We start from the raw sequence: 27,328 nt of genomic DNA, 5'->3' as shown, positions 1-27,328 counted from the left end.
ACCAGCGACTGCCCTGTCTCTTTCCCACAGCCTTTCTTCCCGTATATTGTGTTTGCCACAGGAACACAAGTGCAACAAAACAAGCAGCCGCGGAGCAGAAAAAGCACAACAAGCACGCTGACAACATCGACTTCATCGTTCGCCGTGTGTCGTGTATTAAAACTTGTTCATTGGAATTTTCTAATAAATCAATAAACGCAGACAACACAGCGCAGTGCGGCGGGGGGCGCCAAGGGGGGATCCAACGGGGGCTCCACATAGGGGACTTCGGGGGGCCAGCGGCGTCTTGGCACACAGCTGGCGGCATCGGCGGACCGACGGACAGATCGCCGCACGCATCTCGCAGATTGCGCATTTTATAAATAGCTGCCGCATTTTTTTTCTATTTTTTAAGGTTATGGAAAATTTTAGTTGTTGTTATTATGATTTCTTGCTATTTTCCTTTCCAACTCGATCAGCCAATCGCGATTGTAGGCTATGGCCAAGCGACAGCATTGACAACACTTTCACACAGTCGATGCACCCAGAGAAATATAGATATTGAAATCAGCTAATTCCATTCAGTAATAAAAATGTTGGAAAATATAGAAAGCTACAAGTGATGATGAAACAAGTACGCACTTTGTAAAAATCTGCCTATTGTCTGATTAGCAAACGTGCACTTCATTTCTCTGTGTGTAAAATAGTCGCTTAGCCGCAGTATTTCCGTAAATAAAGCGCTTGGGAAGTGGCAATTAAGTTAACTGTGGGCTGGCCACAACAATCAGGTAAACGCCATGAAATGAACGCCAATCGATTGGCGTTTTGCACATTTATTTATCTATATTTTCTATAAGTAGCGATCGCTTCCTATTCTTTTTCGAATCGCCTCAATGCTGGCACTTCGATGCGGTAATAAAGGTGAAGACTTGATTTTTAGTGCGTTTAACGCGGAGGCAACAATGTTGCCACTAAATTTGCCATGTTCCAGCCCGATATGCAAATAGGTCTAATAGCTTTCGATTTGGCCCGCTTTACATGCGACGAGTCCGTTCGGCACATTCTAAATGTAAATAAAATGGAAATTCCTTAGAGTGGCACCAGCAGCAGCAGCAGCCGCAAAAATGAAAAAAATCGGAGTGGAGGGGCAAAAACTTGTAGAACAGGAGGAGGCACTTGTTGAGAACTTGGCTGCCTTGTTAAACGAGCCTGCAACACCCAGCAGCAGCAGCAGGAGCAACAACAGCAACAATAAACAATGTTGCAATGCTTAATTATTTCAGCGGCAAGGAATTCCTCGGCGCAAACTTGAACTGCTTCTGGACTATGGATGTTGCATGTTGCTGTGCTGCTGCAGCAACTCGATTGCGCTGCCTTATTTCAGTTCTCTGCCTTTCCACTTTTCCACAGGTAGCCAGAGCGAGCTGCAGTCCTCAATCTCAATCTCAGTCACGTTGGTCAACGGCACCGATGCGTCTGTGGCCAAGTCCCTTTGCCCAGGTTGCTGTTGCGGTCTGCCGCACCTATTTGTAATGCATTAATGGCCCAGAGCGCGGGGCCAAAGAAGCCAAGAGCTTGGAAAAGAGCCGATTGACATTAAGCTGCCCATTCGGCATATGGGGAGATCAGTGCTTTTGATAAATGGCAAGTAGCAGCCCGAAATTATTAATGCCAACATCAACATCGGTTAGACATAATTGTTGCGATGAGCATCGGTACTCGAGTGTTGCAAGATCGGAAAAGGTTTGTGTGGAGCTAAGAGCTTTGTGGCAACCTTTTAAAATTGATGGCATTGTTAGATGCATTTTCAAAGCCCTGCTTGAAAGAGAAATCAATTTTTATAACCCCTACTCAATGGAGTATTTAAACAGGGATTGAAAGCATTTCTGACCCATATAGTATTGCCATGGTCTGATTATCTGATTAATTTGTAGTTTATTTTGTAACTTACAACTTTAGTGATACAGCAGGCTGATCTTTGGATTTCAAAGCCATTCAGATAAAAATATACTTTTAATCAAAAATCAGTACAAGATACATACATTATGAACATACCTTCCTAGAGACGCACGATGATTGAATATAAACTAGTAATTCTGGGCGATGCGCAGGTGGGAAAGACGTCGTTGATGAACCGCGTTTTATATGAAATGTTCGAGGAGGAGTATAAGCCCACCATTGGTGTGGATGTGAACTCGTTCACCATTCAAACCAACCGAGGATTCATTCGCTTTATCGTATGGGACACCGCTGGCCAGGAGGAGTTGTGCGGCCTGCGCGATGGCTACTACATCAACGCCCAATGTGCCATCATAATGGTCGACGAGGCCTCGCACCGTACCTATAGAGCCTGGCACCTCGATCTGGTGCGCGTCTGCAAGAATATCCCGGTGGTCATCTGCGGCAACAAGAGTGAAAATCAGAAAGAACGCATGTCGGCCCTGCAGGTAACATTTGGCCGGATGAACCTTGTCTACTACGGCATTTCGGTGAAGTTTAAAATGAACCTGGAGATGCCATTCATGTATCTCGCCCGCAAGCTAACTGGCGATCGATCTTTGACGCTGGTCAGGCCCCCAGAACCCAATTTTTTGGACGTATTAAACGAGACACCCCCGGAGGAAGAGCTCGAGAGAGAAGACCTTTAATTATTTCTGTTTCAAAATTCATACTCTGTTCTCGGATACGGTTCTGTCGACGTCTTCCTCCGGCACATGCAGCGATACTCGTCACAAACCCGATCGTCCTTGCCATCGCACACATATGGGGTGCCTTCAGCCATCAGCATCGTGATGGAGACTCCAAGGAGCAGAAACGACAGCCAGCGCATCTTTGTCAAGGATCTCCGGCAAGCAATAGTCTTGAAAAATCTATCTCAGTTCACATTTTATTTAGACGGGAGCGTATCTAAAATTTTTAATGCGTCTAATTGCTATCCAAAGCGTGAAAAATGTAAATTTATACGAGCTTTTAAGCCATAACCTTCTAAATTTATATTGAAACAAAAGTATTGTGTTTTAAATAAAGTGTTTTAAAGTTAAAGTGAAGGGAAAAGGAATTAATTAATTAGGCTCGTGTTCCTCAATCATTCTTTCGGAGTAACCAGTGTCAAGTTCATTGCCACAAGAGTTTGTTGCGCCCCCAGAAAATCTGTCCAAAGTTGGCGCCACACATCTGGTTCAAATTAAGAGATTCCATCCGAAAGTTTGAAAAGTGACTCACATGACTATAGTCCAACAGAATGCATGTACTTTCCGTTCCTTTTGTGGAATTTGTGTCCATTTGCCCCCAACTAAGGCAGCTGACAAGAGCGCCAATTGAACTTTGCCTATATTATATTTGTTCGGAGTGAACTTTGCCATTGTCTAGACAAATTAAGAGCAGCGGCGACCGAATGAAATTTATGTATGTCGCCCGCAGGCGACATGCGGTGAATAGTGTTTAATTGTTGGCGTTGGGGCCACGCGGCGTATACGCAATGTTGCCCAGTGCCACTTGTTTGGAGCGCTTTTTGTACATATGTGTGATAAGCGTCGTCAGTTTGTCTGGCAATGAGATCGCCAGCAGCTGGTGTTGCGCTATTCGGGGTGTGATGTCATAAGTCAACACAAGAGGAATCTATGCTATATGGCGATCGGATCGGAGATCGTTAATTAAAATTTCCAGCGAGTACTTCATTAGCATCGTCGTCAGCTGCCACGCGTTGCTCAGCTGCCGCGCTCCAATGCTTAATTAATAAATCAACGCGACACTTGCACTCCATCTTGGCGATGGCCGTATCTGCTGCCCCGATGCTGATGCTCGTGATGATGATGATGATCATGGTGATGGTGAGGATGAAGATGCTCGCCGAGATTGTTGCCATGCCGGGCCAGACAAATTGACGCGACATTCCACATCTGTGGGAGGGGAGTTGCTGGTGGTCAGTGGCTAATAAAAATGTTAAATATAGCTGCCGCCGATGATGATGACATCTGTGCCATCGAAGCGGAAACGGAAACGTTTCTAATCGCCAGCCACGGATCTCCGAGTGGGCCCTTCGTGTCCACCAGTGGGCAGCTGAGCTCTTAATTGGAGGCTGGCACTTCCTGGTAGCCTCTTATCACAGAAGCGAGCTCTTGAAATCATATATATTAGAACAAATTTGTTACAATTGAAATGATTTAGCACACATATCAGACACTTATATCCTACAGGAATTACTCCACGAATATAAAGTATGAGCATTGAATGTCCAGCAGAACATATCAGTTGTATCTTAGGACAACTTATCACAGAGACAATTGACTGTTGTGCACAGTAGATAGATATCTTAGATTAGTCATAGTATAGTTTCAGAGGAATCAGAACTTAGTCATCTCTGAAATGCAGTTAATAACAAACCTAATCGAGCAAAAATAGCACAAGAGAGTGACTGGCGAATGTGATTATTTAATAATTGTGGCATATGCGCGGCAAAATAATAATACTACTTATATGTATGTGCTGGTGTTCCACGCGAAGTAAACAATAAGAAGCGTTGATAGAAGCGGGCAAAACAATCACAATTAGAGAAATATGCAGTCAAGTGTTAGCTATAGTAGTAAAAATCGCTAAATTGCAACTGGGCGCGCGTCGCGTTTTAGTTTTTCAGTATGTCTAAAAATAAAGCGAAGCAAATAAATTTACATTTTTAATTGCAATTATCGCTGGCTATTGTTGTAGTTGCTCGCTGGCTACTGTTTGCCTTTGGCGTTTCGAACAATTAAGATGATTTATTAGCAGCGCATTTTTATGAGACGCAGTACAAACGAAATGGAAATTAAATGGAAATTACTCAGATATATTTATGCTCCGTGGTGATCGCATATACAAATTGATTTATCACATCTGTCGTTCGGTTTGCCTATTGCCTGCCACATAATTACAATCAAGACAATGGCTGATTTCATAACCGGAGACGAAAGCTAATTGCCGTTTTATGCTGTCACTGAAGACCGTCTCAGAGCATAAAGATCACAAAATTATTTGAATTTGAATGGATATTAAAAATGTTAATGAAAAAAGTCGTAAAAATTTCATAGAGCAAAATTAAAGAGGAAAATCGTAAAAACAAATTTAAACGACTATTGCCCGTCTGCGGTTCAAGAGCAGCTCCATTAACGAACTGCCCCACATATGTACATATATATGCAAGTGTACAACTAAATGGATTTATCGGCGAGCGGGGGCGTTACACTACGGCACGACCAGGAAATGCAGATCCATCACATTGGTACCCGTGTGTCCAGTGAGCACGTGGTGCTCTCCCTGCGCGAGATTCTTGTAAAAGTTGTAGCTGTCGCAGTTCCGCAGCGTTTCTGCCAGTTCATCGAGGGTGTGATCACCCAGATAGGATTCCACCACGCTGCTGTCTCCAATAGCTCCGGCCGCATCGGTTGGTCCATCGATGCCATCGGTTCCGGCGCTCAGGAAGGTGCAGTCCCGCATGGCCTCGTCGCGGTGCAGAGCCTGCGACATCAGTAGGGCCAAGTGCTGGCTTCTGCCGCCCAATCCTTGGCCAGAAACCTATGGAAAAAGAATCGTTAATGATTTGATGATCACTTTGAAGTAGCTCCCACAAACTTTAATGACTGGCTCTCCTCCACAGATCAGGAACAGTGGCTTCTTGCTGCCCATGTGCTCCTCTAGTGCCCTCCGAAAAGTCGGATAACTCCTCTCCCCAAAGGCGAACTTCTCCCTGAGTTGTGGATCCAGTATGCCCTGCTGCTTGGCCTCCTGGATACCGTGCAGCAATCTCTGATAGTCGCCAGCCACTTGAGCCACGTCTCCCTGAACAGCACAACTGAGCACGCAGGGAATGTAGCCCAGCTTTTCGGCCTCATGAGCCGCTGTGGAAGTGGCAATCACATTGCTGCCCACTACAAAGACCTTGTGCTCAGGCAGAGATGTGTTCTTCTGCTCCTCCGGCTGCTCAAAGACCCGCCGAATCTCGGGGGACAGCTCTTCCCACACATTATGCTTCTTAAGGATGTCGGATGGGGATGCTGCCGCCTCGGGTTGGATTGTGGGACCGCAGGCAATCAGCTCCAGGGGATCACCGATGATATCGCTGAGTACAAAGGTCACCAGAAGTCCCGCCTGGCCGGCCAACCTGGCCAAGCGACCTCCCTTGATGTCCGAGCAAGCAATCCTGACAGCATTGATCTCCTGGATGCTGGCTCCCCGCTTCATGAGCTTATCCGCTATGCTGCGCTTGTCCTCCAGCGTCAAAGGTGACCGGGGCAAGGGCAAAAGGGCAGAACCGCCACCGGAGATAAAGACGAAGAGGATGTCCTGGTTGGTCATCTTCTCGGCCAGCTGCTTGATTTCCCGTGCCGCCTTGAGAGCATTCTCATCCGGCAGATTGTTGGCTGCCCCTTCGTGGACAACCAAGCCAGGTGCCACCGGTTGTTTAAACTGCTTCAGGGTGTTTACCGGAACACTGAGGACTCCACCGGCCGAGGTGGCTCCCAAATCCTGCTGCACTTTGTTGGCCATTCCCAGGACTGCTTTGCCAAACCCCACTATGTGGCAGGTCTTCCCGCTGATGTCCTGGCGCTCTCCATTGAGTTTAATGGATATATCCGCTGCGTTTTCCCCGATTTGAGGCCGCAAATCGAACTTTTGCAAGTCAGCGAATACCTTTTCGGGATGCACGGCGTTTACCGCCTGGACAAAGATCTGGCGCATCTGCTCCCAAGTCTGTCGCTTGGCCATTATGTAAAGGTGCTTCGGACAGGGCGATCCTAATCAGCGATGCTGAAATTCCAGTTTTACTTATCATTTTCAAAACAGCTGAAGATATTATATATTTATTAGTGCGACCTCAGGCGGAAGATTCGAAAACACCAAAATGTTAGGGACTGATTAAAATAACTTCCCTAAAGATGGATTGAGCTATGCGAATATTATGTACAAATTTATTTAAGGGAAGTATAAATAAAAAGTTAAAAAACGTTGTCTCTAAATTTAAAAATTTAAAACCTATAATATTTTCTGCAATTTAAAGCGGAAACCCCCTATTATGTTACTGGTATGTGTCGCAGGCTGGCTGCTATGTCACGCACTGCTTTTAGTAATGTTAACAGATTCTGTTAATTCAAAAGTGAAAATCGAACGCCACAGAAAAATTGTACACTTCAAAGTAATTAAATAGTATAGAATGTATAAGTTTGTGACATACAGCGAATTAATATTTTCATTCAAACAGTCGAAGACGAAAGTAAACCCCTGCGAGCTTATTGAGTAAATAAAAATCAATTGTCGTGTTGGCTAAACAATTAGCTTAACTAATTTACCAACTAGCTGCTTTATTGATTATGTTTTGATGTAAGCGCCACTGATTAGTTAATACATTACTTTCACTAAATCAGAAAACAGTTCAACCGTGAAAATGCCAATGGAACTAGGCAAATTTACACTATTTTGCAAACCAACAGAAAAACCAAATATTGAAACAAATTTCGTAACATAAACACTAATTGATTGGAGCCAAACACGTGTGAAAAATTTGATTTAATGCCGGGCCTTAAACGCATGGTTAATTAGAGCGTTTAACAAAGTTTGCTTGGAGCCCTTAGATATTAGCCTACTAAATCACTCGTTCGCAATACTTTTCCCAACACAACAGCCCCGCCAACAACGCGAACTTCGACTACTTTCGTTCTCGTTTGACACCAATTGGTATTGGAGCCCACCATTGGACACCACCATGTGCCCCAGTGTGGGTGCTTACATATGTATGCCACTGGCTCAATCAGTTACCAATAGAAAGATCGCCGGCTGCGATACCCGCTCCACTTAAATAGCAACCGCTCTCGTTGCCCGGAACCCAGTTGACACACGGCATTAGAAGTACGAGTATACGGGACATGAAGTCGACAGTTTGGCTCCCATTGCTGAGTAAGTTAATCCAACAGATAGCCAAAAAGTAAATCTATTACATGGTGTCTACCTAAACAGCCCTAATTTGGCGGAGTGCCAGTGCCAACCCGATATTGGGGCTTTTCGATCCAGCCTGCCAAGTTGTTAGGGGAGAATGTCCAAATAAGAACGTATCCTTCTGGCTGTACTCGAAGTACGTAGTTAATAGTTAAATAACAAACAAATATAATAACTTTTTCTTAACTTAACAGTTCCACCCGGGAAAATCCTATTCTGCTGGATCCCCTCGACCTCAATCCGTGGAACTTCCAACCGCCACGTCCTCTAAAGATACTCATCCATGGCTACACGGGTGACCGTGACTTTGCTCCCAACTCCTACATCCGTCCCGTGCTCCTCGATCACGAAGATGTCTACGTGATCTCCATCGACTATGGACCACTTGTGCGATATCCCTGCTACATCCAGGCAGTTCAGAATCTTCCCCTAGTGAGTCGATGCTTGGCGCAGTTGATAAACAATCTGGTCGATCGAGCAATCGTGGCAAATGACCAAATCCACTTGATAGGCTTCAGTTTGGGTGGTCAGGTGGCGGGGCAGACGGCCAACTATGTAAAGAGAAAGATGAAAAGGATCACTGGTCTGGATCCTGCGAAGCCCCTCTTTATCTTGGGACCAGATTCAAGAAGATTAGACAAAGGAGATGCCGATTTTGTGGACGTCATCCACACGGATGTTTTCGGTCGCGGATATCTGCGCGCCGCTGGTCATGTGGACTTCTACCCAAACTTTGGAGCCAAACAACCTGGCTGCATGGAGGAGAACATGCAAGATCCAAGTAGCTGCAATCACGAGAGAGCTCCTCGCTTTTACGCCGAGTCCGTCAATAGCACTGTGGGTTTCTGGGCGCGGCAGTGTTCCGGTTGGTTGCTCCAACTCCTTACACTTTGTCCCACAACAGGAGCTCAAGCTCTAATGGGCTATCACGTTTCGAATGAGTTGAGGGGCTCGTACTTCCTCCAGACCGCAAGTAAACCACCCTATGCCCTAGGAAAAATGCAGGATGTGGACAATAGGCAGACCCTGGCCAAGTTCCATTTGAATTTCGATCACAACGAAATCGACGATGACTACGAACCACAGTTGTTGGAGGCGTTCCTCGAGTTGGAGGCGGTGAAAGTGGTGGTCAAAATGGATGAAAGCGATTTGGATAAGCAGTTAAACTGGATCGATCGGGAGGAAGATGAACCTTTATCGAGAAATGTAATTAAATAGTTTATAGATAGAGCTTAATTAATTTAACATTTAATATATGACTGTATTAAAAATATTACTTAAAATATATTTAAATAATCCTATAAAAGAAAGGGAATTCCATGAACCATATAAGTTTCGAAAACTCAAATAACATTTTAATAAATTTACTTTAAAAATCCAAAAAAAAAACTCAATTTTTGTCACCTACAATGTTGTTCTTTCTCTGCTATACCATTTCTTATTTTTATAAATCCATTATGTTTCCAGTAATAAGTTTCAAAGAACTTCCTTAACAAATCATCATGTTTATGTTCTCCACTACTGCTCCACTACGATATTTTCATTGCCAGTTTCAAACACACAACCCCACCCGCAGCGACCTTGACCCGCTGAATCTCACCCACCCTTGGCAGCCTTGACTTTTTATCAGCAGCCAGTATTGTTAGTCTTTGTCACTGCGCCCTCATCTTTTATGCCATTTTCAATGTTGGGCCGTGCAAATTTAATAGAATTGGCGGTAGAATCCGAGCTTAGAGCGGTTTAGACTCTAGTCATGAGCAAATACAGCACGCTGATCCTTCTTCTGACAATAATCTCCGGTTTCTGCAAAGGAGAAAATCATACGCGTGGGTGGCTGCCAGAGTTCTGTGTCGTCGGCGAGCAAAAGTGTCCCAACTCGCGAGTTTCGTTTTGGCTTTATACCAAGTGATAAAACTTATAATTATAATAGTAAATATAATCTGGAATAGGTATTAAATATTTTCCAGCCAAACACGCGACGATCCCATACAACTAGATCCTTTGAATCCGCAAAAGGACATCTTCAAGCCGCGTCTGCCACTCAAGATACTCATCCATGGATTTATAGGCAACAGGAACTTGACACCCAATTTGGAAGTTAGAGATGTGCTGCTCCAAACTCAGCCTGTAAATGTGATATCCGTGGACTATGGGACATTGGTGCGATGGCCGTGCTATTATCCTTGGGCCGTGAATAATGCACCAATTGTCTCTGAGTGTCTGGCCCAGATGATAAACAATCTTATCTCAGCTGGCATCAGCAGACGTGAGGATATTCACTTGATAGGCTTCAGTTTGGGAGCCCAAGTGGCTGGAATGGTGGCCAACTATGTGAGCCAACCTCTGGCCAGGATAACTGGCCTGGATCCTGCGGGTCCTGGCTTTATGATGCAGCCCTCCTTGCAGCAAAAACTGGATGCCAGTGATGCCGACTTTGTGGATATCATACACACCGATCCGTTCTTCTTCTCGATGCTGCCGCCAATGGGTCATGCAGACTTCTACCCCAATCTCGATCAGCTTAATCAGCGGGGATGCAGTTACATCAGCAACTGGAGGTTTTACAACTGCAATCATTACCGAGCAGCCGTATACTACGGAGAATCGATAATCTCGAGAAGGGGTTTTTGGGCCCAGCAATGCGGCGGATGGTTCGATTTCTTCTCGCAGCGGTGCAGCCACTACTCCAATATGCCCAATACGCAAATGGGTTACTTTGTCTCAGAAGAGTATGCTATTACCTAATAATTTCTAATATTATTTTATGAGAAAACCTTTTGCATTTTCAGTGCCTCTGGCTCGTACTTTCTCACCACCCATGAGGTTGCTCCCTTTGCCAAAGGACCTCTGGTTGAAGTCGAATTTGACGTTTCGGAACTTCGAAATTTCACGGAAATAGAATTAAGATGAAATATAAATAAGTTTAATTATTGCTTGAGATAATTGTTATGTATACATAAGCAACGGCATACTGGTTAGTTTATACAAATATTGAACAAAGTAGCTTGACTATGAAACATCAAACGTTTGTACCTAGTTGAAACGTATAAATGTTCAGTATAAATTTCGATCTCTTTCGATCTTGACCTTTCCTATTGAGTACTTTTCAACAATGTTTGTACAAGTTTTTATCAAAAACAAAAATGAATATCGGCGGGCTGCCTTGATACGCATTGAAGAAGACTACAAAATTTTTGATCTAAAAGTAGTGTTGGAAAAGCACACCAAAATTCCAGTGGAACATCAAAATATTAAATTTTTCGATGCTGTTCTCAAAGACGAATACCTCTTGTGCAAGGTGGCGAAGAAATGTAAAGCTGACCTCTTCGCTTTTTGTAATGAAGAAGTCTTTAGTCGCATCCAGTTTTTGGACAATGTAGAACACCGCTGCCAATCAATGCTGAAGCTTAACGACCAGAGGGTGAACATGGAGTTGTCCAATGAAGTTCGGCCGCAGATCGTCGGTTTTGCCGGTGGGTGCTCAAGGGAGAGAGAGAGTTCGGTGACAAGTAGCAGTGGCCTCTCTAGTAAGAGAAGCTGCTTTATGTCATCCTGCCATTCTAAACCTGAACGCAAGGCCTGCCGTGACCCATGTGACGTTAAATGCTGCGATGGGGAGGATAATCGTCCTCCGTACGCTAGGATAATGCCCGAAGATCGCCGATTTGGTGTAGTTATCACCAATGAGGAGTGCCCCTGCGACTGTGAATTCAATTGCATTTTAGAGTTCATGGCAGAGGCATTCCATACAACGCAGGACGTCGCCTCCCTGAGCTTTAGTCAGTGTACTCCGGTAGCTGAATTCGACTGCTCTTTGCTGCTCGTTGCCGAGGACAGTGACTCCAGTGATTGGCTTCTCCGGGTAGCCCGACCAATGTGTCCACCATACAGATGCACGTCATTCATCAAACACTTTGATCTGGTGCGGTGCACATTTGTTATTCCAATGATCGTGGAACGACGGCTCTGCAATGTCTTTCAGATATTTGAAAACCAAAACTGCGGCCTTGACACCGGAAAATGGTGCGTGATGGAGATGGCTCCTTTGGATATTTGCTCAGATACATATGCGTCGAAGGTAATCTTCCCGGATTCCATCAACTTTGAGATTGTGGCTTACATCGACAACGAATCCAAGGAATACATTGAGCATCACTGCAGCAAGCTAAAGTATATAACGTGGCATCTGCCTGTGGACTTCCCCGAAGGCTTGTCATGTACATAAGTACATAAGATAATCGCATTATATGTATTCTATTTGTACGCTACAAATATAATCAATATATCATACATTCTTTTATGAAACCGTTGGAAATACTTTCAGCCGCATTAAAATACCAAAAAAGCTTTTCACGCAACCGAGCTTTTTCTCACCAGTGCCAGTCCGAACTTTTGGGCAGCCCCAAAAACGAAAGACTTGGGACACGAACTCGGCAAGTCAGTGGCTCGACGGAGCGCAATCGAATCGCACGTGTACGCGAACTTCGGGCGGTGAAAGCCAAGATCGATTGGTGGCCAATCTCTTTGGAATACCGCGCGTGCCCGCAGTTGTAAAAGAAGTGTGGTAAAACACAAAACTGAATCAATTTCTGCGCAGAGGCAGCCGGAATTATGCCTCGCCAGCTTTGCCGTCGTCTTGCTGTGCATTGAAATCGAAATCGAGTCCAATGACCAGCTCTCGAGCTGGTGCCCAAGCAAGAGTTTCGCACTTTGAGACAGTTGAGTCGCCGGTCAACGAGCAGGCCTTGACCCAAAGCCCAGAAGAGTTCAGAGATTCCGCCAGATACAACCCAGTTATATAACAGCACTTGCAACTGCAATTGAAATTAAAAGTAGCGTGAATTTGCAAAACATAAAAGCCGAAAAAGGAAAAGCATGTGGTTACAGTGCGCGAGGAAACCAATACGTGCAGACTTTTGGCTGCAGCTGCTCTGCGTGAGTTTTACACTCTTTCGCCTGGAATTCGCCGGTTCGTATATGCTGTGCTAAAAGAAAAAACCAAAAAGACACAGATTTAAGTTAAACTTTTACTTTCGCCCTGGCTGGCACTTTTTTCTCCCCAATATCTTTCTTTCGCCCCTGTCATTGTGTCTGCTGTTTCTGTTTCTGTTGACACTTCAAATTGGCGTCGTTTTAAATTTCATTTTTAACTAGTTGCACAATGTTTACCAGCATTTTCTTCTCCCGATTTCGACCTTGCCTCATTTCTTGGCAAACAACAATTTAAATATCTTGACAGACCTATCTTCGAGTACCAAATACTTCACGGGGCTCATCCCACACAAAACAGCTGCCTTGTCATGGTGTGACTTTTGTAATCTCACGTAGCCGAGTTAATTAATTGACCCGACTACCGTTTAAGTCCGCCCCGAAATCTCTAAAATTTTAGGCACTTAATTTATTCATATTTTTCTGGCCCTGCACCTTGACACTCTTTGTAGCTTTTGCAATTTATTTAGTGCCCGGCATTACTTTATTGCCGCCGACAAAAGTGTCATACAGGGCGCATACGCCTTGCAGGGCTGCGTGTCAGTGTCAAGTTTTGAATTCAAGTGCATTCAGAGGGCTACGCCCGCCAGATTATATAGAATAACAGCTTTTGGAGAGGGTCAGTCATTAGGCCAGATTGCTGGTTAATGAACCCAAGGAAATCCAAGCAATTATAGCTCTAAAGCAGGTCAACTATATGTTGAAATCTAGAAGCAGTTAATTTTACATTAAAGCCTCTGATGAAGAAATATTTTAAGAACCCTGCCAACATGATTATCTAATTAAAATCCAAGGCATGCAATGTATTTTGCCACCGCTCCAAAGCCGTAAGGTTATGACACACAAATCTCGATATCGATTCGAAGTCAATTGGCCAATAACAACCAACGTAAAAACCAAGCCAAACAATGTCCATGACTCATGGCAAATAAAAAACACAAAAACCCACAAATAAACAAAGTCAAAAGCGAGCCAACCCAAAATCATCTTTCACTTAGCAGGCGATGAGTATTTCGTGTCTCGCGTCCAACTCTCTTTTCTCCTTCCGCATTCGACTGCTTCCGTTTCGGGACTGATTTGTGTTAGTTGGACAGTGTTTTCCGGCCAGCCCCATGCACCCAAAATTTCCCCATGAAGTTTTCCCGCCAAAAAAATATAAACAAACCCAAAAAAGTCATTTAATTGGCGTGCGTAATGCCCGAATGGAAACGAAAATAGCAAAGGGGAGGAGGTGGACTTACATAAGTTGGAAAAAGCAGCTCACGAAGTCCGAGATAAGCGATTGTGAAAAACAAATGAAAACAGCTGAAAAGCTCAAGACAATTGAGGCATGACCGCGACCACAACCCACCGCTAAGTGGGGAGCAGAGTGGAGTGCGGGTGGGCACTGATATGGTTACAGAGAAAGAAAAGGATATTAGTAAAGGTCCTATGAAAAAGGCAATTGGAAATACAAAGACACGTGAAATGGTTTAGTTAATACCAATTCATAATTCATCTCATTATCGATTGCATTTATAGCATATAATTTTCTTTGTCTGTATCGCGGATATCGGTGGGCGGTTGAGTGGCATTATGCTGCCCCTTCTGTGATGTAAAAATACGCTCGTTGCATGATTAATTCAACCAGCTGCTGGTCTAACGAACACTCGTCATCGCAATGGGAGTGAAACAAGCCGTGTTCACTGTGTCGCTGGGGTATTTATATATATGTATGTATATGCCCTATAAGGCAGCCGATATCTTTGGGTATTTCCAGTGGCCACCCAACCGGCAAGAGTCTGCATCTGCAATGGTTTCATAGACCGGTTGCATGACTTTCGGTTATCGTCTAACTACAAGCTAACTCCAACCACAAGTGGGCCAATTACTAGTCAACATTTTGGCGCCACCAACTGAGCGCCAGTTGAAGGTTGATTCTCAGGTCTGCTACGTTAGATTTTTAATTTGGCCATTTAGATTCAAAGCGCACTACTTGGGTTTCATACGCATGCGGTGAGCTCAACACCGCAAACAGGAAAGATAGTTGGAGCTATATAAAGGTCGTTCAAAAAGTGGCAGAAAATGTTTACTACACGTTATTTTATTATAGTTAGCCGCATATTTGTCTCTCTCGTTAAGAACTTTTAAGTGCTCCGTAATTATTGCGAGGCTATAAATTATGAAAAATATTACAGCCAGTTTGGGTGATCATTTTGCATTTTGTACCTTTATACCCTAAATTAAAGATTACTAAATTAATTGTAAAAATAATTGAAGCATTAAATATGCAGTAATGTAATAACCAGGCAACCTAACCACACATGTGAACCCATCCATCACAATTGCGAATCCGAACCACTTGGGGCATATCTGTTCGCGGGCAACAAGCCAGGTGTCAGATAAGCCGATCTCAAATGGGCTCCTTCCCCCACGACTCGGATGAATAAATTACGCATACTCATTCCGCATCCAGCTCCAGTTATATCATGATCGGCGCGTTTTGTCAAAAATAAACCCAGTCGTTGGTGGCAAATCGCAAACAAAGAGCAGGAGGCCACAAAAAATAGCGTCACTTCCGTTTGGGCCTGACTTTTACTTTCTGCAACCGAATGCTGCTGCTGCAACTGCAACAGCAATCGCATGACATTTGCAGCGTGCCAAATTGCAAGCATTCAATGTCGCTGCCAGCGGCTTATGTAATTAAATGTAATATCTCGCAGAGCGAAACAAGTTTGTCAACTAAAATCTTGTATCTTGAATCTCACATCCTCCATACAGCGGCCCAAAATGCGGGAGTGGTGGCAGCTGCCGTGGCGGCTGGACAAAACCAAACGCAGGTCTATGTGACGGATTCTTGCCTGCAAAAGCCGTACCGCTGTCCTCATCCGAAGATCCAGTTCTATCTGTACACGAGACGCACCCAGGAGCAGCCGGAGTTCATAGATGTCCTGGATCCGAACGCCCTGTACTACACCCACTTCAATCCACGCCATCCCACCAAGATCATTATCCATGGCTTCGGGGGCGGCAGGACCCTGAGTCCCAGTCCGGATCTGCGGGAGGCCTACTTCAGTGTGGGCGAGTACAACATCATCATAGTGGACTACGCGGATGCCGTTAAGGAACCCTGTCTGAGTCAGATGGACTGGGCTCCCCGGTTCGGCAGCCTGTGCATCTCCCAGCTGGTCAAATACCTCGCCCGACATCCTCGTGGCGTCCAGCCAGACGACCTGCACTTCATTGGCTACAGTGTGGGTGCCCACATCGCCGGCCTGGTGGCCAACTATTTGAAGCCGGAGGAGGGCAAGCTGGGCAGGATCACCGCCCTGGATCCCACGATATTCTTCTATGCCGGGGCCAACAACTCCAGGGATCTGGATACGACGGATGCCCATTTTGTGGATGTCCTGCACACCGGAGCTGGAATCCTGGGCCAGTGGCACTCCAGTGGTCATGCGGACTTCTATGTGAACGGAGGCACGCGGCAACCAGCTTGTGTGGGTTCGGCAACCTTGTTTCGTAAGTAAAATATAATTGAATTAAAATTGGCACACTTAATATTACTGTTATTTAATAATACTATCCATTTATCCCCCAGAAACGTTGGCTTGTGATCACACAAAAGTCACGCCGTACTTTATTGAATCCATCACGACAACTCGGGGATTTTATGCGGGTCCTTGTCCCAACTTGTTCTCCTACCTTATTGGTTGGTGTGAGCCCAAGGACTCGGAGTATGTCCTTATGGGCGAACACTGCTCTCACAAGTAAGGAATACCTTTATAACATTCCTATGAATATTGTAACAAAACATTAACTTTCCACAGAGCTCGAGGGAATTATTATGTGACCACCAATGCCAAGGCGCCGTTTGCTCGCGGATTTCCGGGCAAAGGACGATCGAATGGGGAGTACCAGGGAGTACGGAGATAATGCAAAATTGTATAATGAATTTTTGGAAAAATGCCTCGATTAATGCATCTTCTACACCGTAGCACTCATGTGATTTTAGCTTGTTTCCTAATCGATACCTATTTATTTCATATTTTTGTTATTAGTTCTAAATGCAGCCATTTTTTCGTTGGGACTTGTACAAATAAATAGTTAAGTTTTATGCTGAATAAAAAACTAACTTGTTTGGCATAATTTTAACATGTTCGTTTTATTGAATTCCAAATACATTTCATTAGGCTTAATTTTGTTGTGGTTTAATGACCTTCATTATGGTATTCATATGGTAATCTCATGCAAGGACTTTATATCATAACTTCTGGTAACGAAATTCAAGTGTTATTGGTGAAGACTGGCAGATTTATTCTGTTTTTAAATTATTAGGGGTTTAACTCTCCTTTATTCGGTTATGTTTTTTTTAATATTCGTTTTGGTTTCTTTAATGAGCATACACTGAAATATATAAGTTTTATTTAAATTTGGTTTAACTACCATACAAATTATACAACAAGGGCGGGTGTTGCCAGAAAAGGGATCTCCGATTGCGTTTAATATTCATAATTTTGATTCAATATTTTATATCGTGTATACAGAACTCTCAGTGAACACAAAAAATATTTTGTTACTAATTATATACACGGTTTAAGTATAGCGGTAATATCATTCTACATCTTTTAAATATTCAGAAGATTCTGTGGAGGCGATTCCGCAGCCCCTTTGTCATTTGATTAATGATTAGAAGATAGTTATGATTTATTTTAATAGCATATATCTGGTATTGTGCGCCTATATTTCTGTATGAAAGTTAATGCATATCCTTCACGCCTTCAATTCATCTCCATGCACAACATATATGTTTGGCTAGTAGTTAAAATACCCTAGATGCGACCTGTTCTTCTGTGACTGATTATAGCCAAAACTGATGGTTTAACACTATTAAAGTTGCGCTCGTTTAGGTTTTAGTTATGCTTCGGTTCGACTTGGCTTTATGTACACTTAAATTACTCACAAAAGCATTTAATGATGGCATTCAACTACGAGATACGCTTTATTTACAAACTGTTATGTCAAGTGATTTTCATTACTTTTTTTTTTGTATCTTAGCAAGCAAAAGTTTAACCGTGGCTTTCTGGTTAACATATTTATGTTATTATTGTCCACACAGCCCCGAGAGCTTGAGTATCTCTCATCAACTAAAAAAGGGAAATCAAATCGAAATCTCTATTGTTATGGCCTCCAGATTAAAAGAGCCATACTCAATTGAAGAATCGGTTTTATATACAGAATGGATGTTACACTAACCTAATATTACACATACGCCCAGGTGGCCAACATTTTTAATTGCCTGCGCGAGCATTCGTTTAAAAATTTGAGCCTAAAATCGAATCATAATGGTAAGTAAATAAAAATGATAGGTCAATGGAAATGTTTTAACTATTAACTAGGCTTACTTCACTAGGTATTGTCGCTTACACAAGCAGTATTGTTGTCTTCAATTGGAACTGTGATCCAAGAACATTTAAAATTGTAATATATAATAGCTATTTGTAAGAGGCTATACGAGTATCTGTGTGATTATTTATTCGCTGCGCTGTACAAATTACGGTATTAGAATTGACTCTTTTAGTTAGAAAATGTTCACGTTTTTAATACATAGTGATTTAAATGTGAATAATTTAAATTACCTTTATATAGCTATTTATAATATTGGTGGCTAGCTTAATACGATCGGGTAATATACAGACGACTAGAAATAATTTGTGTAAATTTGCATATTCAATGGTACAGTGCGAAAGTAAGTGCGTCTAAATATGTATTTGCGGCAGTAATTGAAAACCCAACTAAACACTAATTAAAATGTAACAACTTTAAATTAACAAGTGGTGCTTTGAACTAATGAACAACGAAATAATTAACAGTGCATTTTGTAAGTTAAATTGGTGCTTTGAAATCAAAGTTGTGCATAATAACGTTAACGAAAAAGTTTAAGTTACGTTAAATAATTTATTTACACTCTACTAGATATTTCGAAATTGGTTAAATTTATTACTTTAGAGAGATTTAATACTTCTTATACAGTAATCATTTTACTTGTACTTAGGCTTACAAAATTATGAATGTTTATAAGAAGAAGTAAATAAAAATCGAAGTAAGCAGATTGCTTCAAAATGAACTGATTGCGTCGTTAGTATAAATTAATTTGTAGAATAGTATTTAGAAGTAACCTAACCCTCTGAAAACATTTATTTTAAGTATTCCTTTAGCTTAATATTATTTAAATGTAGTGAGCATATGAAGACCAAGTCTGAGGTTATATGCGCCTACGGCTATCTACTTAAGTATTATTTTTAGTACCTACATCATGCCTTGCTCATGTTAGTTAAACACAAAAGCATACGGTGCATTAATATCAATGAATTAAATAATATCAACAAACATAAACAGTAATTAGTTAACAGAGTATTCTTATGACTTTTGATTAGCTAGTTCTTTTATGGTTATCATTCGTGCCGAACATCAACAATTGCTTGGGTTTGATTAAAATGTTCTCTTTACACAGAAGATAATATCATCAACGGTAATAAAACTTGCAGTTCGCAGTTCAACAACAATCTTTGGCTATATATGTATATACGATTATACCGATATAAATATAATTATCATAGGCTTTGTGTGGATTATGTGATTTATGATATACACAAGTGTTGAGTATATATTTCCAGTTCTTTCCCTATCTTGTGTTGCAGTTTCGATTTCGGAGCTTGTAAATAGAAATTCGCGTAAGCGAGACCCTAATAGTATATACTATGTATGCTTTATAGATCGATTAGGCCAGTTTGGGTCTATGTGGGCTAATGGTATTGGTAGTGGTTATCGGTATTGCTGTGTATGCATATGTAGTTTCTCTGTTAGGTACATAGTTTCATTGTGTTAGTGTGGCATGTGGAATCCCCTTATTCGCTGACAAATTCGTTACTCTTTAGTTATATATTTATATGCTTCTGGAAAGTCCTGGGATCCCTCCATCGCTGGAACTCAACAAATAGAGAGAGAATGGGGGAAAACTTTAACGGCACACCGAGAACAAACAATAAACGTCAAACGATTTCCGACTACAACTAAAAGCTATGATATATATCAGTGACCTATGGCGAACCCATTACTGCTGCTGGTATCCCTGCGGATCGTAGGACGGCATTTGTCCTTGCGTGTAGCCATACTGCCCAGGATTGGTAACATCCCCGTAGGTCGGTGGGGCATCCTCCTCCGCAATGGGCGGAGCACCACTGGCCACGGCGAAGGGGTTGTTGGCCACGTGACCTGTGGCACCGTAGCTAATAGCATTCGACTGCTGCATTTGGCTCTGCTCAGTGTACTCCGGGGCACCCTATTCATCAAAAAGATACACATACGCTTTGTAGATAGTGGCTCGATTGATAGAAATATTAATATACTAATATTTTAGACTTACGAAAGAGGTTTCCTTCATATAGTCGCCCAACATGCCCGCCTGGCTAGGATCCGTGTTGGTAATGGCACCTGGTGGTGGAGCCCACACCTTTTGCTCCTCGGCCGGAGGTTCCGCCCACGGCTGCAGCTCTCCGGATGCGAAAATGCCATAGAAAGTGCAGCCAACCAAATGAACACAGGCGGCCAGGGTGAAGACTGTAGTCCAACAGCCGGTAGGCTACAATACCAAATAAATGTCTTAGCTACAGAAACTACCTTACATTGATAAGCCCCAACTTACATTAGCTTGGATGAGGCCATCAAGGGCATAGGGCACGATGATGCCGGCCAGAGTACCAATTCCATTCGAAAGACCCATCAATATACTGGCATAACGAGGAGCAATATCCAGGTGATTGACATTATAACCGGATATGGCAAAGCCACTGAAGGCCACGCCGCAGGTCAAGGCAAACATGGCACCCGTCTGAAGAAGACAACTTATAGTGTTGAGTATATAGGAAATTGTTCATAACTTACCGCCGTTGAGGAATGTGCCACGAATAGGAAAAACAGGCCCTCCATGCCGAAGCCGCCGCAATTGAAGAGCTTGCGCACATTGGTGGTGGACAGGATACCATTCTTTCGCAGGTGATCCGCCAACATGCCGCCAAATGGAACTATCGTGGTCATGATCAAGTGGGGCAGCGAGCCCACGAAGCCCGCCTCCTCCACCTTAAAACCGAACTTGTGCTTGAGGAACGAGGACTGGAACAGCACCAGAAGGTAGAAGTTCCAGGAGCGGCAGAAGTTGGCCACAATGATGGCATAGACCGGCATCGAGCGCATCATCTCCCGCCACGGAGTCGTCTTCAGGGATGGCATCGTCGGATGAGCCGACTCCCCGAGCGACTTTTCGATGTACTTCAGCTCGGGTATACTGATGGCCGGATGTTTGCGCGGGTTCTCGAAGCACAACCATATCCAGAACATGTACCATATGATTCCGAACACCCCGTAGGCGTAGAACGGCGCCTGGTAGCCCACTGCATCGGCCAGAAGTCCGGAGAGCGGAAGTCCCACCACCACGCCCGCGTAGGAACCGGAAAAGGCCAGCGTCGCCAGTCGGGAACGCTCCATGGGCGGCGCCCAGAAACGCCAGATACCATGGCAAGCTGGATAGGTAACGCCCTAAGAAAGATTTTGTTGAAATAAATGGATATATGTGCTTTGAGAAATTAAAGAGATAAATCTAAAATATAGTTAAAACATCCTTTTTACAAAGTATTACTCGCTCCCTTCCGAGTCGAAGAAAAATGACATACTCCCCAGTCCTTGGCACAAAAAAATCGCATTAAAATAAATGCTTTTGTTATTTTTTCCTGCCCTGCCAGGACCCCCATCCCTTTGAGGGCTTAGGACATGTTTCCATTTCACATATTTGCTTTATCATAAAGCAAAATCTAACCCTCCCCATTTTCGCAACATCACGCAGCCGTAATCCCCGGCTTTGATCTGTGGCAAAATCGAATTGAGCAAGTTGTTAGGTTGGTTGGGCAACATACCTCGAAGAGTCCTTGCAGGACCCTCACGCAAATCACCACATGACCGTGCATCAGGGTCATGGCGAATGGCACGAAGAGATGCAGCGTGGCGGAGCTCACGATGGACAGGCCGAATATCTTGTTGGCCGGGAACTTGGAGGCGATGAAGCCGCCGGGAATCTGCGTCACCAGATAGCCCCAGAAGAAGGACGAGTCCACATGGCTCTCCACGGCGACCGTCCAGTTCATGAACACAGTCTACAAAAATCCGGAAACACATCATTAAAAACCGCTCCAGGCATTTATTAACGAGCGTCAAGCAGGATTCAGAATTTCAAATTGGTTTCTATGATGGGTCTGTGTGGGGGCGTGTCCTTTGTGTATGTATGACTTTTGAGTCACATCCACCCACACACACACCACACACTCCCTAATTGACAGCAGCTTCTCGTCAAATGAAGCGAATAACTCCTCTCTCGTATTTATGAATGCTCATTCGCTGCCGAGAATTTAATCAATTTAATATGCAAGTAATTTAAGGAACAACTTTAAAATCGGTTACCGTGTAGAGCTTAAAGATTATTAAGCTGAATATAAAGCGAGTTAAGAGGATTGTAAGTAGATGATTCCCCAGTGAGTACTCACCCCATTGTGCTCCCCTTTGAGCTTGGCCGCCGACATATTGCACCTCATGCCGAAGGCGATCATGAACCCCACGCAGGCCATGGTGGCGATGGTGTAGCGGGCCGGCATGCAAGGACACTCCGCCTTGCAGTACTTGTCGATCTTGCGGAGCGGCGGGCGCTCGATCTCCTCGAAGGAGGCGGGCGAGTCGGGCCGGTCGTCGTCGTCGTCGTAGGCATGGCCGCCGCCCGGTCCGCGGCCCTCCCGGTCGCCCCCCTCCATCTCCTCGTAGCCTCCGTGGCCGCCATGATAGCTCTGCGATATCTCGAACTTCTCCATATTGGGCTTCAGGCTGTGGAAGAAAATCAGAAAAGATCTTTATTATTCATTCAGTTAAATCAATCCTGTAGTATATTCCAGCAATTTTCTCCAGGGGCATAATTCATGCCAATTAGAGCGGATAGCTGGCCAAATCAACAGGTCAACGAGAGGGCGTGAAAACACAAATATTTTCGGCTTGTTAGCAGCAACAGCTGCCACCCCCTTCCGATTTCGCCCACCGGAGGTGGTTGTTGTTTTCCAAAGGGTCCCAAAGGAATTGCGGTGACTGAAGGGAGGAATCGCAGACGGAACTTTCTGAACGTCCTGGGAGTGGAATAAAATTCAATTTTATTAAGTGCCGATAGCTGGGCTACGGGTATTTAAAGTTGATTGGAGCAGGTAGAGGAATCCGCAATCGCATTTCCAGATTTGATTTCCCAGTTTAAACACAGTTAAAAGACCTTGTCACCGAGCAGATTGATGGATGTGTGTTAGCTGATATCTGGGCTGATAACTGGGGTAACCCCTGACCACCTTACCACCCCGAGCAAACCATTAACCCGAGATAAGTGACACATCAACTGAGATATGGCCCCTCTCACTCTCCACGGCATTTGGAATTTTTCTTCATAAATATCCAGACAAAGTCCCCATAAGTACGCAATACAAACTAATAAGCAGCCACCAGCCAAAAACAAGCCACTACAGTGGATATAACTTTGCCGTCGTCGAAGTCGCCGCCTGTCACATAACTCAACTGTCTGCCGCCAAAGCTACCCTCGTCTGGTCACGCAGGACCTCCTGAATAAGAGCAAAAAAAGGAGCTGAGGGAACGACTTGCGTCCTTCGAGCAACTTGCGCCTTGACCGACTTTAAGGCTGACGCCAATTTGATGCCCTTTGCCAAAAGGGACTGCGTTATGCCCATCATTAGTTCTGTTGTAGGACAAAAGAGGATTCGATTACCATTTTGAGGTAATATATATTAAGATCTTGGCATTGAAAAATCAGTTACATAAATATGAATGATAACAGGCATTTAAAGGAGTATAACTAGCTAGTTACTTTTCAATGATTTACTTTTTATTTTTTCACAATTTTTATAATAATTTCAGAACATCTAAGCGTCGCATTTTTTAGACACCAAAGTTTTTGACGACTAGCCAAACTATCCTTGGCGCTGAAGTTCCGCATTGATTGTCAGTAAAAATGTTGCAGACTCTTTGGCGCCGCCTAGATTAAGGATAACTGGCGCCACAAGCAGAAGGCTTTTGTACAATTCGCCTTTGACTTTAACGTGGCCACAAAACGCAACCATTAGAGATGTAAATGGGGCACATTCTCAGATATATATATGGAGTGTTTTAGTTTGTTTGCCCGGACAACTGTGATGAAGATGCTCTGCCACTGAGGGGGAGTGGGGGAGAATGGGGGCTTGTCAGCGACACGACCGCGTCTTCAATGGCAATTCTAATTTCATTTTCACTGGCAAGGATAAAGGAACTCCTTGAGCACTCCCCCGACGAGGCATTTCAATTTCTTCGCGCCGAGTGCCACTCGAGCGCTTCAGCGGCAGGTCCTGTTGGCAATGGATACGGAAACGGAAACGGCTCGCAGCTCGTAAAAATCAATTTCATTTGCCTTTAGCGCTGCAGCAGCCCTTCGTCGGTATGCAACACATTCCGTAATGAAAGCGATGTGCCACCTATTGTTCCAATTTCTAATTTAGCACCCAAGGTCCTTGAGAAATCAGACGAGGTGTGCCCATCAAATTGCATACCACGACCACACACATTCATCGAGTGTTTGCCCAATATGTCCCAGTGGCACGACTTTATTGCGTTTCGTCCGCAATCGAAGGTGCCGGAGTTGAAGTTCCCGGACACGTGCTGCCAACGTGCCCGGAATTCCTGAGGCACCGGTGAGTTCGTCCGCATGCCACTGCGTTCGTTGTCACCAGTGAAAACTCCAAGGTCCAAAGTCCTTAGAATCCCTTGAAACCCACTCTAATGACTTGTTAAGCATGCCAATAATTTTACAACTTTCCGGGGGGCGCGACACGTGCCGAAGTTTCGCGACGCCGGCTAGTCGCCAGTGCGTATCAATATCGGTACATATTTACTGCATTATCCTGGCATGGTCAAGTTCAGCCAACCACGAGCACCGACCATCCTTGCGTTAAATTAAACTCTCTCCCTTTTGTTCTTCGCAGGTCCATTTGATTGCAATCATATTTCATTCCGGGCATATTGCCACCCGTCATCGCTGTACACTTGCCAACAAAATGAGGATACATTTTGAATATATTTATATAAATGTGCTTTCTATGCTTAAATATATTCTCTTGCTGGTAAAATACTCTTTTTTAAATCTGAATATTGTGTAAGACCCAAATCCTGTTGTCTGGTGTTACTAGAGTATATCATATCACATCGACTCACCCGCCAAACACGCCCGTCGCCTTCTCCTTAAACGCCGTGAGACCCTTCATCTTGCTGCTTTGCTAGTAGTCCTGATTTTCCCAGACGCCTGTCCTCACTCCGCCCCTGCCTCCGGATCTCCGAGTCCTGCTCCTGCTGCTGTCCTTTCGCCCAAGTCAGCGTCTGTCGTGCTTCGTTGCCTTTGCGCCGTTATCACTTGGGCGCATAAATATATTTTGTTGCCTACTTCACGGCGGATTGCCGTGTATATAAGCGTAGCGAATCGGCGGCGGTTAATTTCCGTGAAGCCAGCACAAATTTGATGACTCTATTTTCGGGTTGGCTCGTTCTCTCAGCGGGGGATTTTCACTTGGTCGCCATATGATTTCGATTCTCGTGGAGTTTGTGCATTTTCATTTACAGTGCCTGCAAAAGAGATTTGTATGCGGCTATTAATGGGTCCGGCAATTTGTGTTCTGCTGCTGATAAGCAAAAGTCTCGTACAATTTCATCATTTTGCACATTTCTTGTAAGCCGCTTATGTTCATAAATTCTCGAGGATTTCGAAATGGTTGTGATGAGGGGTAACTACTGAGCCGGCAAAGCATTTTGTAAATATTTCTGGCATTGTGAGCTGTTTTGATAGCGTTTTATGCTTCATTTGGTGTGAGCATGAAATTTGACACCTCTCAAAACCTTTTACCTGCAAGGTAATCTCTTTCAAAAGAGTTAGCAAAGTTAGGATTATTGGAATTACTAGAATTACAATGTATAATTATAAAACAAACTAAGCATTTGCTATACTAGCAGTGAATGTATTGTTAGAGCAGGAATTTTGAATTTATTGCCACAAATAAGTTTTTAGGTTTACGCATTCTTCGGCGTTTTCACAAAATTCTTTAGAAGATTCCATTGGAAGCTCCTCCCCCAATACAGTCGTACTTTTGACCTTTGGCCACAACGCCTACTTACATGCCACACCAGAGTTACGTAATCCATTTCGTAGTTGGTGCAAGATTATATAATCGGCCTCTAGTCGTAACTTACGCACAGATATTTTTGGTGATTAACTTGGCTTAAATTATGTTTTAGTAGGCAACGAAAATCGTTTAATTTACTTTGTTGTTGTTGGTTAGGATATCACAAATAAGGTACACAGATAACAGATTATATAGCTTGATTATTCACTACGCGATACGCTGCGAATGAGATAAAATGGTATATGGAATTAGGTAATTATAATAAGACTTTTTTATTTTGAAGAATATATATATATATTCCTTTTAATGTATTAAATTGTATCTTTTTTTTTTAATTGGTTTTTTTTTATTTATAGAAAGTCTCACATTTTCTGAGCAACACTCGCCCGCAAAAATAGAAATTAAACTAAAGTGAAAAACTTAAAACTTTGGATAAACCAATTAAGAACTCAGTATGTGGGACGACAACATCCAGACAGAGTTTGACCACGAGACCGGCGGCAGGTTGTCTATGGAACCGACGACGACGACCAGGACGATGGTGATCCGAATCCAACTCTGTCTGAAGACTGTGTGACGTCCAACTCAAAATCAGCCGCGATGTGGACCTCCAGCCAAAGATCGACGGAGGACAGGTGGTGGCGGAACATGGATACATAAGCTGGCATCGCGGCCTGGAATGTATCACATACTAGAGAGTATGTACGGTGGGCATGGGAAAAACTAGTGATGAAGCGAATGGGGGGATGGGGTGGTAAAGGGGTGGGAGGAGCGTAGTATATACACTGGAAATTTTCAACCACTGGAATGTGTGAGATTTTCTTTTCAAGGGTATTACGAGGCGTTGCCAGAAAAACGTCGATTTCTCAACTTCTAGCCGGGGGGCAGCACTTTTTCGAAACACTTTCAATATTAGCACGATTATTCGGATATTTTGAACTATATTTTCTGATTTATTGATATATTTTAGATGTGGTTTCCAAGCTATATACCCGCAGCTCCAGGCTCGCTTTTTGGCCTCAGCAGGACAACGCACGAAGTGAAACTAAAAGCGCCCGCATTCGCCTTTCTTGTCTGCCCAGATGGATGTCCTGCCAGAGGATTATGCTCCTCCGCAGCATAATCAA

At 43.7% G+C, this 27,328-nt stretch overlaps 8 protein-coding genes across 11 annotated transcripts; 5 read left to right on the top strand and 3 right to left on the bottom strand.

Moving 5' to 3' along the window:
• Positions 1-1,967: 1,967 nt before the first annotated feature.
• On the top strand, positions 1,968-3,026 carry LOC6730714 (GTP-binding nuclear protein Ran-1). Its single transcript, XM_002077848.4, has one exon. The coding sequence runs from the start codon at positions 2,052-2,054 to the stop codon at positions 2,625-2,627; it is 576 nt and encodes a 191-aa protein (XP_002077884.2). The 5' UTR covers positions 1,968-2,051; the 3' UTR covers positions 2,628-3,026.
• On the bottom strand, positions 2,601-2,809 carry LOC27208658. Its single transcript, XM_016184226.3, has one exon. It carries the CDS (start codon positions 2,807-2,809, stop codon positions 2,639-2,641), a length of 171 nt encoding a protein of 56 aa, XP_016023150.1. The 3' UTR covers positions 2,601-2,638.
• A 1,612-nt stretch (positions 3,027-4,638) lies between the features above and the next one.
• Positions 4,639-6,824, bottom strand: LOC6730712 (glycerate kinase). Its single transcript, XM_002077846.4, has 2 exons — positions 5,584-6,824; positions 4,639-5,526 (listed from the first exon to the last, which is right to left on the bottom strand). Exons 1-2 carry the CDS (start codon positions 6,715-6,717, stop codon positions 5,197-5,199), a joined length of 1,464 nt encoding a protein of 487 aa, XP_002077882.2. The 5' UTR covers positions 6,718-6,824; the 3' UTR covers positions 4,639-5,196.
• A 752-nt stretch (positions 6,825-7,576) lies between these two features.
• On the top strand, positions 7,577-9,282 carry LOC6730711 (pancreatic triacylglycerol lipase). Its single transcript, XM_002077845.4, has 3 exons — positions 7,577-7,902; positions 7,963-8,077; positions 8,136-9,282. The coding sequence occupies exons 1-3, from the start codon at positions 7,872-7,874 to the stop codon at positions 9,157-9,159; spliced, it is 1,170 nt and encodes a 389-aa protein (XP_002077881.1). The 5' UTR covers positions 7,577-7,871; the 3' UTR covers positions 9,160-9,282.
• A 381-nt stretch (positions 9,283-9,663) lies between these two features.
• On the top strand, positions 9,664-10,869 carry LOC6730710 (inactive pancreatic lipase-related protein 1). Its single transcript, XM_016179151.3, has 3 exons — positions 9,664-9,846; positions 9,909-10,670; positions 10,731-10,869. The coding sequence occupies exons 1-3, from the start codon at positions 9,695-9,697 to the stop codon at positions 10,849-10,851; spliced, it is 1,035 nt and encodes a 344-aa protein (XP_016023148.1). The 5' UTR covers positions 9,664-9,694; the 3' UTR covers positions 10,852-10,869.
• Positions 10,870-10,933: 64 nt separating this feature from the next.
• Positions 10,934-12,231, top strand: LOC6730709. The gene has a single exon (XM_016179152.2). The coding sequence runs from the start codon at positions 11,054-11,056 to the stop codon at positions 12,164-12,166; it is 1,113 nt and encodes a 370-aa protein (XP_016023147.1). The 5' UTR covers positions 10,934-11,053; the 3' UTR covers positions 12,167-12,231.
• On the top strand, positions 12,220-20,251 carry LOC27208846 (phospholipase A1 member A). Of its 2 annotated transcripts, none has more exons than XM_016184399.3 (4): positions 12,220-12,910; positions 15,691-16,431; positions 16,511-16,679; positions 16,740-20,251. In XM_016184399.3, the coding sequence occupies exons 1-4, from the start codon at positions 12,817-12,819 to the stop codon at positions 16,843-16,845; spliced, it is 1,110 nt and encodes a 369-aa protein (XP_016023146.1). In that variant the 5' UTR covers positions 12,220-12,816; the 3' UTR covers positions 16,846-20,251. The 2 variants fall into 2 exon arrangements, with proteins under 2 accessions (XP_016023146.1, XP_016023145.1); XM_016184398.3 differs by lacking the exon at positions 12,220-12,910 and adding an exon at positions 15,507-15,618.
• LOC6730708 (vesicular glutamate transporter 1) lies at positions 17,056-27,326 on the bottom strand. Of its 3 annotated transcripts, none has more exons than XM_016179432.3 (9): positions 27,194-27,326; positions 26,194-26,420; positions 25,243-25,647; positions 22,503-22,833; positions 21,879-22,115; positions 20,854-21,504; positions 20,615-20,800; positions 20,336-20,551; positions 17,056-20,251 (listed from the first exon to the last, which is right to left on the bottom strand). In XM_016179432.3, exons 3-9 carry the CDS (start codon positions 25,290-25,292, stop codon positions 20,024-20,026), a joined length of 1,899 nt encoding a protein of 632 aa, XP_016023144.1. In that variant the 5' UTR covers positions 25,293-25,647; positions 26,194-26,420; positions 27,194-27,326; the 3' UTR covers positions 17,056-20,023. The 3 variants fall into 3 exon arrangements, with proteins under 3 accessions (XP_016023144.1, XP_039150300.1, XP_016023143.1); XM_039294366.2 differs by lacking the exon at positions 27,194-27,326 and adding an exon at positions 27,040-27,157; XM_016179431.2 differs by lacking the exon at positions 27,194-27,326 and adding an exon at positions 26,568-26,798.
• Between the last annotated feature and the right edge of the window lie 2 nt (positions 27,327-27,328).

This window comes from Drosophila simulans, chromosome 2L (genome assembly GCF_016746395.2).
Source record: "Drosophila simulans strain w501 chromosome 2L, Prin_Dsim_3.1, whole genome shotgun sequence".
Taxonomy (NCBI): domain Eukaryota; kingdom Metazoa; phylum Arthropoda; class Insecta; order Diptera; family Drosophilidae; genus Drosophila; species Drosophila simulans.
This window is presented reverse-complemented; position numbering and strand designations above follow the sequence as displayed.

Bases quoted from the DNA above. Each gene is read 5' to 3' on its own strand.
- LOC6730714 (XM_002077848.4), top strand. From the start codon at position 2,052: ATGATTGAATATAAACTAGTAATTCTGGGCGATGCGCAGGTGGGAAAG.
- LOC27208658 (XM_016184226.3), bottom strand. From the start codon at position 2,809: ATGCGCTGGCTGTCGTTTCTGCTCCTTGGAGTCTCCATCACGATGCTG.
- LOC6730712 (XM_002077846.4), bottom strand. From the start codon at position 6,717: ATGGCCAAGCGACAGACTTGGGAGCAGATGCGCCAGATCTTTGTCCAG. The intron at 5,527-5,583 runs GTTTGTGGGAGC...CTTTTTCCATAG, and splicing joins GAGGAGAGCCAGTCATTAAA to GTTTCTGGCCAAGGATTGGG.
- LOC6730711 (XM_002077845.4), top strand. From the start codon at position 7,872: ATGAAGTCGACAGTTTGGCTCCCATTGCTGA. The intron at 7,903-7,962 runs GTAAGTTAATCC...CTACCTAAACAG, and splicing joins AGTTTGGCTCCCATTGCTGA to CCCTAATTTGGCGGAGTGCC. The intron at 8,078-8,135 runs GTACGTAGTTAA...TTAACTTAACAG, and splicing joins TCCTTCTGGCTGTACTCGAA to TTCCACCCGGGAAAATCCTA.
- LOC6730710 (XM_016179151.3), top strand. From the start codon at position 9,695: ATGAGCAAATACAGCACGCTGATCCTTCTTCTGACAATAATCTCCGGT. The intron at 9,847-9,908 runs GTGATAAAACTT...AATATTTTCCAG, and splicing joins TCGTTTTGGCTTTATACCAA to CCAAACACGCGACGATCCCA. The intron at 10,671-10,730 runs GTATGCTATTAC...TTGCATTTTCAG, and splicing joins GGTTACTTTGTCTCAGAAGA to TGCCTCTGGCTCGTACTTTC.
- LOC6730709 (XM_016179152.2), top strand. From the start codon at position 11,054: ATGTTTGTACAAGTTTTTATCAAAAACAAAAATGAATATCGGCGGGCT.
- LOC27208846 (XM_016184398.3), top strand. From the start codon at position 15,522: ATGCTGCTGCTGCAACTGCAACAGCAATCGCATGACATTTGCAGCGTG. The intron at 15,619-15,690 runs GTAATATCTCGC...TCCTCCATACAG, and splicing joins AGCGGCTTATGTAATTAAAT to CGGCCCAAAATGCGGGAGTG. The intron at 16,432-16,510 runs GTAAGTAAAATA...TTTATCCCCCAG, and splicing joins GGGTTCGGCAACCTTGTTTC to AAACGTTGGCTTGTGATCAC.
- LOC6730708 (XM_016179432.3), bottom strand. From the start codon at position 25,292: ATGAAGGGTCTCACGGCGTTTAAGGAGAAGGCGACGGGCGTGTTTGGC. The intron at 20,801-20,853 runs GTAAGTTATGAA...TGTCTTCTTCAG, and splicing joins TGGCACATTCCTCAACGGCG to ACGGGTGCCATGTTTGCCTT. The intron at 20,252-20,335 runs GTAAGTCTAAAA...TTTGATGAATAG, and splicing joins ATATGAAGGAAACCTCTTTC to GGTGCCCCGGAGTACACTGA.